This window comes from Limulus polyphemus, unplaced genomic scaffold (genome assembly GCF_000517525.1).
Source record: "Limulus polyphemus unplaced genomic scaffold, Limulus_polyphemus-2.1.2 Scaffold766, whole genome shotgun sequence".
NCBI lineage: Eukaryota > Metazoa > Arthropoda > Merostomata > Xiphosura > Limulidae > Limulus > Limulus polyphemus.
Genome location: NW_013666376.1, coordinates 271,632 through 282,718, shown reverse-complemented (window position 1 = coordinate 282,718; position 11,087 = coordinate 271,632). Strand labels below are relative to the sequence as shown.

At 35.0% G+C, this 11,087-nt stretch overlaps 1 protein-coding gene across 1 annotated transcript in view; it reads right to left on the bottom strand.

Annotated features, from left to right (window-relative positions):
- Nucleotides 1–7,784, bottom strand: part of LOC106460415 (sodium bicarbonate cotransporter 3-like) — a 100,243-nt gene extending 92,459 nt beyond the window's left edge. The window contains exon 1 of the mRNA XM_022387128.1: nt 7,754–7,784. Coding sequence (XP_022242836.1) covers nt 7,754–7,763 — 10 coding nt within the window. The 5' untranslated portion in view covers nt 7,764–7,784. The remainder of the gene's footprint in view (nt 1–7,753) is intronic.
- Nucleotides 7,785–11,087: the final 3,303 nt, after the last annotated feature.

Here is an 11,087-nt window from a genome sequence, read left to right as displayed (position 1 = left end):
CCCTTTCAGCCGTAGGGGCGTTATAATGTGACGGTCAATTCACTATTCGTTGGTAAAAAAGTAGCCCAAGAGTTGGCGGTGGGTGGTGATGACTAGCTGCCTTCCCTCTAGTCTTACACTACTAAATTAGGGACGGCTAACGCAGATAGCCCTCGTGTAGCTTTGCGCGAAATTTAAAACAAACAAACAAATTTACAATCTGAACGACATTTTATGTAATACGTGGAGCAAAGGCAGGGTTCCCCTAGAGTTCACACATAGTCGTCCTTAACTTTGACTAAAAGGAAGGCATCCATTCAAAAGCACCTATCGACACAAGAACATTAAATTGAATAAATGAATTAACTGTCACTATTATAACGCACCCACAGCTATACGTGCATAGCTTGTTCAGCGTCATCGTGGTACAAACCTTAGACCTTCTAATCCAGGTATTCTGAATTTTTTTATAACAGTGCCCCCTCTTTCTTGTCTGTGATACTTGACACACCCACCCATACACACACACGTACATATACCGTTAAAAATACAGTGTTATTAAATATTGAAGTGCACCACAAGTCCAAACAGACGTGCAAGAATATAGTAATGTTTTCTTTTTCTTTTTCGAGAACCTTCACGTGCCCAAGAAGCAACAAGAAATTTAATAAGTCAGTCGCCAATTCTGAATTTTTACAACTGTATTGGGTTAAGTATTACTTTACAGAAGCTTAACAATACCGTATATCTTGTGGATCCTAATGTTGGTTTTACGGTTTGTGTTAAGTGATCATTAAATTTAATTCAAAAACCTTAACACAGAATCAGGCAAAACTGTATAGTGTTACACGAAGCACAGGAAGGTTATAAAACAATTTTCTTCTCTTTAAATGAATACGATCCTCAGAAAAACAATTCAATCAATTCAACAAAAGCTAGCTTCATCAGCCAGCATTCACAAACGAAAACGAGTAATATTTCCTGCCGAACCATACTGAAACTAAAACTAGTACCAGTAGATATCGTAAATAGTCTGTAATTCAAAAATAGCAAAGGTATTGTACAAAAAGATTCACAGATAGACAGAAAAAGGGGCAGATTTGGGGATATCTATTACTAGAAGAAAAAACACGTGGGAGGGGGGGGAGATGTATGTATGCATATATAACACATACAAACAGTTGAATCTAAACCATCATTTCACAAATGTATGTGTGTGTATGTGTCTGCTTATAACCCTTAGAACCCCCTCCACATCCGGGAAGTGACACAAAGATCAGAGTTAGGAGCTGACCCCATAGGTCAATCATTCCGTTTGGAAGCCCGTGCGTTGATCTGGTACGTCAGCTAGTATATAGATACAATATGTGATAAACTTTCTAGCTTCAAATACAGAAAGGCAGAATAAAACAAATGTAAAGACAGATTAATATGTGTGTGGGAGGTGGGGGGTTATGTGCGCCTAAAACTTTACAATGGGCTATCTGAGATGTGCCCACTGTAAGGATCGATTTATGAATTTTGGTGTTTTAAGCCCTCAAACTTACTACTGAAACGCAGGGAGGGAGGGCACATGTAACGCATAACGGTTAAACTTAAATGAAGAGATGGAATAGTTAAAATTCCATATGGATAGACTGAGCAATAAATAAATGGTAGGTTTAAAGAAAATAGACAACATAATTAAAGAAGGCTATAAAAATAAACTCTTTTAACCTTAAACTATTCCAAGTTCTCTCAATGCTGTGAAATTATCTACACATATTAGATTTTGCTTTTCTTTAATGTGTGTGTGCAATGCTAATTGAAGTTTGTTAGACACTATTTAAAATAAATACATAAACAAACGACTAGTTTCAGATATTACACTGTTTATATAATTTTCATCAATATTCTGGCTTGTTTTCTACAATGTGCAAATAATTGCGAATACCCAACCATTTATAATGCTGACAACTTTGTACTGGCAAAATTATACGTCATTTCACAAAAGGGTGTGGAAAGGGAAGATGGGGTGTCAAAAAAGGCTGATCTCGCGTGGTTCCCCAATTCAACTGGGAGCTCCACACAGTTACGCCCCAGATAAAGACACATACAAATTACTATCTAAAGGTCCAACCTTTACCGTACCTATTCAACTTACGAACGGTAAAGTCACTTACTCTCTACGTTGGTTTTCTCAACTATCACGATCTACTAAAACTACGAGTGATGCATATTCTACAGCTGTACAGTCGTGAGCTCAGACTGTTAATGATTATACCAAAATATCTGAATCACTACATTCACTTTCCCCTCTTGGACACGTACCATTTGACGCGCCAAAATCTCTTACCGCCTCGCCAGAAATTGAAACCAAGATCGAAAACTTGAAAAAAAAAGAGAAGATATTTGAAATGTTCTCAGAAGCGTCAAGAACTAAAAACAAAGTTCTAATATTTCAACTAGTGAAAAAAAGAAGCCCTAAAATAACTGAACAAATTATAAATATATTATCATTAAAGTAGGAGACAAAAGCGAGTGGCTTGTACTAATGAATAAAAAACAAAAATATAAACGGATTAAGTTCATGACATTCTTATAAAAAACAATACATATGAACCAAGAGATTAAGATCCCAGATGCAAAGTAGAGAATAAAGCGTAAGACATTTTGAAGACACAGGAACCAGAAAGATGAAGTCCTGAAAATATACTTAGCCTAGTCAAATACCCGAATTCTATTGCCGACGTAAAGATCATAAAGAAAGAATGTCTCTACAACCCATTATGTCAGGATACGATTCGTCTATTGAAGCGATTTCGTGGATTTTAGATTGAATTTTGCAGACACTTCGAACTTTTGTTCCTGCACAAACAAAGAGCACACAAGATTTTCGACAGGCTTGAAAATGAAGTTACTACGCTTCATGCTATATCCTTTATTTAATTAGATGTTCTACATAAATATATCCTTTACTTAACTAGATGTTCTCCATAAAAAGATCCTTTACTTAACTAGATGTTCTCCATAAAAAATCCTTTACTTAACTAGATGTTCTCCATAAAAAGATCCTTTACTTAACTAGATGTTCTCCATAAAAAATCCTTTCTTAACTAGATGTTCTCCATAAAAAGATCCTTTACTTAACTAGATGTTCTCCATAAAAAGATCCTTTACTTAACTAGATGTTGTGCCATTATATGCTTCAATACCCATCGAAGAAAGTATTCGCGTTTTTATAGATCATCTTTGTTTTTATTATAGATCATCTTCGTGAATATACTGAATAAATTGAATTGGATAGTATATCTCTTAATACAGTTAAAAATTTTCAGGATTGGTAACTAATTTTACTGTCAGAAGAAAAGGAATAATGGTTAATAGATTATCTGTTGTCTTTGAAGTCCTTTCTCTTCATGCACAATTCAGAAGGCGATACTCTACATATCTGATGAAAAAAAGACTGCTATAGATCCTGACTTCTGGTGTATTTATTGCCATAGGCTTAACTTTTATAAATTTTTAAACAAATACAATCCAAATATAAATTTTACTTTGAAATATTCACATGTCACTAAAATATTACCTAGCCATTGATACTCTTTAATCAATAACAGAAGGACATAGTTCCATCTCTGTACCTCGTAAACCCAGTACTTGCTCTATGAAACTTAACATCCAGGTCATACCAAGAGTGGTGTAATCCTTGGAAAACCACGCCATATTGACTCTATATGGAGTGACGAAGAATCTAAACTACAGGTCACAAAATATCTTAAACCCACTTTTCTATGCATTGACTAAATATGTGAATCTATTGAAAACCAGTTTCGCGAATATAAACAAAGAAACTGAAACTGTCACGTAACAGTCCAATGACAAACAAGTACTGACATTAGCCTCCCTAACAAACATATGTGAACCATTCTAAAAGAAGATATTTATTTTTTGATTCAATATCTACATCAACCAAATAAAAACATGACTGTTTCTATAACATATATATATAAAAAAAAAAACGTTTAAAGAATTTAATAAATTTGCAGGTTGGACAATATCCTATATTAATAACAAGGTAATAGAGCGTTTACAAATTGTGATTAATATCTTAGATATCCATATCAAAATAGTCCAACGACCAGGGAAAACTTTAAAAAATGTTCTAGTTTTATCAACGTTTTAAAAAAATACAACATGTGACAAAGAGACTACCCAATTATACAAGAAGGTAGATCAGAACAATGTACTGACAAAAAACCTTGCTTATATAGCAACAAGTTCTTTATGTGATGAATACTACTTTTAAAGTATTTGTAAGTGAAACTAAAGAATATGTAATAATATGTCAACCACATTATATCTGCCATATCCAGTGCCAATGAGGTCTTTCTTCCAATACCAGAACTCATCAGGCCGGTTAGGATACAACAGATATGGTCTATTTATATCATCAACTGCATGAACAACAAGTGTTAAAGGTGTGAAGCAGATCAACTAAATGAAACATAATTATAATCAATGTTATACATCATTTAGAAATAAGAAGTACTGTAAGGATTAATAACATATCATTATTAATTTATTTATAAAACTACTTTTTATTCATTTTATTATAATTTGAACTTAAATTACCTTTGCTATCATTCAAAAGAACTGACGAACCAGCAAGACAGTATTTTTGTTCCCAGAGCTGGTCAAGCAAACATACCGTCTTTCTTTGTTATTAAGCACAAAGCTACACAGTGAGCTATCTGTACTGTGCCCACCATGAGTATCGAAACCCGGTTTTTTTGCATAGAAAGTCATTAGACTTACCGCTGAGATACTGGGAGGCATCATATTGTCACTGTACGAAAACTACATTAGTAACTCTAAGAAATTATGAGTGAAAGCAAAGAATAACATGTCAATCGCACTATTTCTGCCATATCTAGTATCCAAGAAGCATTTCGTTCGATACCAAGGCTCCTCAGGCAATCTGAGATGCGACAGACATTGCAGTGGTATTAAACGATTACGTGTTGTGTTGTTAATGATTGATTGATTAAAGTTAAGCACAAAGCTACACAATGGATATCTGTGCTCTGCCCACCACGGGTATCGAAACCCGGATTCTGGGGAGGGGCATGTGTTGTTAATGTTTTAGAACAAAGTTACACAGTGAGCTACCTGCCCTCTGCCAATCACTGAGAATAGAACCTTGGATTTTTTGCATTTTAAGTCTGCAAACTTATTGCTGAGCCATGGAAGCATCACCGATTGCATGAATAATTATTATGATATGAACTATATAAAGCAAGTGAAGCATTATTACTTTCAATGTTATTCAAGTCATTTTTCAAATAAGAATTAAAGTGAATAATTGTTTCTTAGAAATATATTCTGAAAGCGAAAACGTTGATAAAAAATATAAACAGTCTTAATATCTAAAGTTAGTTATTTGTTTATCTATTTACTTTAAATTAAACCTATGAAATCTTTTGAACTATTATATCTAGATATGCAGGCAATGATCTTCATTCTTATAGTAGAACACAGGAAAGACATCACTGCTTATCCGAAATCAATCATTAACTTTTTTTTAAAAAGGAATTTACCATTGAATTTGGTTTACTCTTCAAATTGATACATTTAAAATTCACTAGGTGGCTTCGACACACACACACCTATATTCAAGTAGTCGCCCTACTATAAAGAAATTAGTGAGGTAAATATTTTGTATCAACAGGGTTAAAAAATAGTTCATTAATAAACACTTGTTACGAGACCCAATATCTACCAGTTCTTACTTAATAAAGAATACTTAGTGAATGTTCAGCATCTTTCTAACAAAAGTAACATAAATAAAAAAATTAGGAGTTAAATGGTGGAAAGTTACACTAGGATAAACGTTTTTTAGTATTTCATATATGTTTTCTTACCGTGACGCACATCAAAATACTAAAACCAAGTTTCATCACTCAAAAGATTAGAAACAGCAACAAAGAACTGTGACTCTCACAGAAAAAAAAATTCTTAAAACAAAATAAGGCTTAGAACATTGTCACTAGAAAATGAAAAACAAGTCTTGAATATATTTTTCGTGAATCTAACACAAAATCTCCTTGGTGATTTAGGTGAAATCAAATGATCTATGACTGGCTTTTATGTAATAATAAAATCTGTCGAGAATTAAGTAACCATATTTCTGTAGAATTCAAGTGAAACAAATAAAGAGTGTGCCACAAATATATATATATATGTGTGTAAGCTTGTTTTCTTTTTTTAGAGTATAAACTGTTCATTTAAAATAAACTTCAATCTTGAATAGTTCTTGTAAGCCTAACATAACTATTTTCACTATAGAACTAATCTCTTACAAAATAACCTTATATTCAATGCCAAGCTTTTGCAGTTTTGACAATGTTATCCTTCCCAAACAACTTTTAACATCAAAACCTAATACTGTTCATCATAAAGTTAGTAAAATATACTTTGAACAGAAGTTAAAGTAGCTGAAGTTCCAAACTGGGAAAAACACAATTCATTGTAAAAAAGTATATTGATTCGTTTGCTTAACATTGTGCTGGAGTATAACACATGCAAGATGACTCGTTTCTTCGTGTTTTTTTTATATAACCAAGGTTTATGAATCATTGGGAAACACTCAGATAAAAAAAAACAGTCAAAGGAGGGAGGAAGAAGTTTGAAAAGTACCTTATCCTCCCACGTCGCGCACAAAGACACGATCAGCTCACAATTCAGATCTACAAGGCAGTGGTCAAGGGGAACGAAACTAAATGGCGAGAGTAGGTACTGTCTTTTAACCTCTTCATTAAACAGGGAGGAAGGTGTCTAAATTGCACCTGGTCTTCCCAGATTGCGACCTAAATACCGATCAGGACAGATACAGTGGTCGTGTAGACGGCGTGTATTTTTGACTGGTTGCCTTCCGTCTGGTCAACCGCTCTAAATTATAGATGGATAGGTTTGAACCTTAAAGTATTCGACCTGGCCGTTTATCCATGTGTCACATAAGGTGTCATTGAGGCTGAAAATACTAAATACCATACGTTCAGTTTTCAGCCGGCGTAAATTGTAATGACTCAGAAATATTTCGTATTTGTATGTAATTACAGTTTCGGTGAATAAACTGTCAAATGATATATTTAATATTTTTGAAATTAACATACATAAAATTAACACTTATTGTATCGTCTCTCTTTTCAGGGCCATGTCCATTAATATCATACTATAGCATTCACTTAATTTTCTCGGCCACTTTTAACAACAACACTGCCAACTCTTAGGCTACACTTTTACTAATGAATATGGGGATTGGCCGTCAAATCATAACGGCTATAAAGGCGAGCATGTGCAGTGACGTGGATTCGAACACGCGACCCACAGATTTCGAATCGAGCGCCCTAACCACCAGGCCATATCAGGTCCACTATTAACTGGAAAGCAGGATTTACTGCCAATTTTATAACGTTATATGATTGGAAGACTTGAATGTGTTCAGTGAATATCACAAGCTCGAACCTTGAATCTTAAGATCCGCAGCCTGATAGGCTAACCACTAGACCACGCTCGACTCAAACTAAAGGCAGAAAAAAAAAGACTATTGAAACTGCGTCAGGGGACTTAACAGGTATGTATAGCCGAAATTGGGCGCTCTGATTCAAGTTTTTGCGACTATCTTTGTTGTGAAATCAGCCGTTAGTTTTTAGGTGTTGCTGGAAACTTGAGAAAGTTTCACTTTTATATCTTGCCAGCTTCTGATTATTATATATAATTTTGTTAACAGTACCATGGAACATGTCCAGTTCTTCTTTGTAGCTTTACCCTTGCTTCTACTTGGGTTGAAGTTTAGTTTTGGAGCCCGTTGCTTTTCTAAACACTGCTGTATGAGTTTTTCAGCTCCTATGGAAAACAATGAAAATTTCATTCTTCGAAATGTCGCAAGAATATTTTTCTTTGGAAAGTTTGCAACATATTCTCTCAACCTAAAACTATTATCAGGGTCAGAACTACACTAGCAAATGGACAGGAATCTACAAAGAACTAAATATATACATATAAATGCTAAACATGCAAGTAACATTAAGTCCACAGCTAGCACTTTCGATGACACAAGCCACTGAATTAGAATAAGCACATCATTCTTATAAAATGTAACTATTCTTCTGTAATACAGTTTCAAACAATAATACAGAACAAAAATTAAGATTTAAATACAATAATATAGAATGATGCTTTGCTTTTGAATGGCACCTGATGTAAAAATGGGGGCTGAAAGCAGCCCACTAGTTAACATGCCGGTCTGTGGATTTGTGATTCCGTGGTCAGCGCCCCGTTACCGCTAAAACAAATGCATTATGCACTTTGAAGCCGTGAGTGCGTTAAAAGAATGACGGTCAAATACCACTACTTGGTCTGACAAGAGTTGGCCAATAGTTGACGGTTAGTGATGTTTATTAATTGCCTTCCCTTTGCTCTAGTTTACTATTTCAAAATTAGGGATGGTTTGGTTTGTTTGGAATTTCGCGCAAAACTACACGAGGGCTATCTGTGCTAGCCGTCCTTAATTTAGGAGTGAAAGACTAGAGGAAAGGCAGCTAATTATCCCCACCCACCGCCAACTCTTGGGCTACTCTTTTACCAACGAATAGTGGGATTGACGTCATATTATAACACTTCTACGGCTGAAAGGGCAAGCATGTTTGGTGGGACGGGGATTAGAACCTGCGACCCTCGGGTTGCGAGTCAAGCTATCCCTGGCTTATTAGGGACGGTTAGCGCAGACACTCCTCAAGTAGCTTTGCGCAAAATTCAAGAAACAAACAAATCTTATAATGGGCTAAACGATCCAGTCCAAATATAAATGTAACTAATTTTGAACTGCAGGCCAGAGGGAAGATAACACCCGCCGCCTGAAGTGGCTACTCTTAACTGAATAGCGGAAATGACAGCCACTCTTATAATTCGTATTGAATTTCTAAGAATGCCCTTATTTTCTTACTTTTTATGCTCTAGTACACTCTGTATAACCCACGTTAGTAAAGTTGCTTTCCATAAGTGAGTTTTTTTCTCTTTCTATTGCTTTTATGTATCATTATAATGACGTACAATAAAAAACAATAAACAAGAGCAATCAGAAAGATTGCATACCCTCGCCCCGATGCTCCTTTTAGATATGCTTTTATATTGGATAATGTCATAGGTAAATCCGGATCATTTTTTATAGTGTGATGAGGAGTCTCAACCTTAACGAGATATTAACCCCAAATTGCGAAAATGCACTATCTCTCCATGATAAAAAATGCTTTAAAGTGATCCAGAATCTAGATCAAATTTGGGGAGGACTGTCCCATACTGACTTCCCATTATGTGTAAAATGTTCTTGTACATCGGTCAATTAGTTTTAGAGATACGCGCGCGGAAACACACACATACACACAGACCAATTGGAATACCCTCGCCTCCCCCTTCCGGAAGGGAGGCAAGGGTAAGAATCAAGTTTTATTATAAAAAAAAAAGAGATTTAAAACAGAGAATTGTGACTTTCACACTGAAAAAAACAACCTTAAATCTCAAGAATGGCTTTTTGCAGCGGTTCCAAAACTGTGGGGTCACAACGTCCAATGATGAGGTCGCAAGAAAATGATTACAATTAGGTCTACTTCTGTTCTAGATCCAAAAGCTTTGAAAATCTCCCCGTGAATGTATTGGTTGCTGTGCTCTTTTGGGCACTGTCTTGGGTCGCGTAAATATTTATGTCTCAAAATGGGACTGCATGGGGAAAAAAACTGACTGTCACTCCACAGCTGAGAGTACTGTGCGTGTTTGGTAGTATTTTGGTCATTTTAAATACATTTTTTCACCACATATTTCTCGCACAATGAAGCGATTGCTCTACTGACTGAACTAAAGCGATAGCGCTTACTAGTAAGGCACTTTTTAACTACTCATATTGCTACATTCTTCTCCTCTCCGAAAAATGAGGTCAGTCATCAGGTCTAACTTCAAAGTCGCCAAGGTGGTATTTTCATTTCACAGTATATCTGTATTTCCCCGAGTTGGATTTTAACTCGAAACATCTGTAAAACCAATTGAGCTAACGGGCTACCCCCCTAGCTCTTGCTTGTAAGGCACAGTATCATATCTCGGATCCCTAGTCTAATACGCTCGGGCCAAGAATCGCGCAGAAAAGATCAAAATTATATATTTATGGTTTAAACACAATAAATAAAAGGTTAAAATGTTATTTTCGTAGGTTTTAACCAATTTTGAAGCTTCCTTTTTTTATTTTGATACTTGGGTGCTTCACAATCTACTTGAAAAATATATTGATTAGCTATTAATAATTGTTTCTACATTTTCTTTCTCCCAATAGATTCAAACGTAAAATATAACATAAAAGTGTAAATAAGACCAGAACAGGGTGTCTGTAAATCATGTTAGCACATTTTATTTTATTATTTGTGTCACAAAATCACTACTACTGTTCTAAATAAGTCTAAGAAAAAAGTGTGCCAAACTTTGGGAAAAGATAGAACAGGAACAACTGAACCGTTTACATCTCAAAATAAACTTAAAACATGGAGATAGCTAGCCTACGACAGAAACATGGAAATTACATTCGTAAAATGTACAATTAACTATAAGCGGAAACGCATTTTAGACTATTATAACATCGTTTGTGTTGATTTCATTGGAATTTAAGAACACGAAATAAACCTGTTTCGAAAAAACGGCTTAGGACTAACAATTCAGATACTGCTCAAATTTAGTACATTCGTAAAAGTGAGAAAATGAAACATACTGTAACTGCTGGGAGAAATTCAAATCATTTTCAAAAAAACATTACCCGATTTAACGAAAAACATATTAAAAACCTCGCACAAAATGAAAAATAGATTTTATCTACATACTACTAAAACTCTGAGATTGTTTGTGTGTGTGTGCTTGCCTGTAATTAAATACAGCAAAAACGGCGCACAATAGCGCCATATTTGTAATGAAATGAGATTAGAAACAGAATAAAACAAGTTTCGTTAAAATCGGCCCACGGGTTACCAAGTTAGCCCCGTTATTCGGGTCACTTTTCGTACATTCCATTATTATAAAACTTCGTTTATACA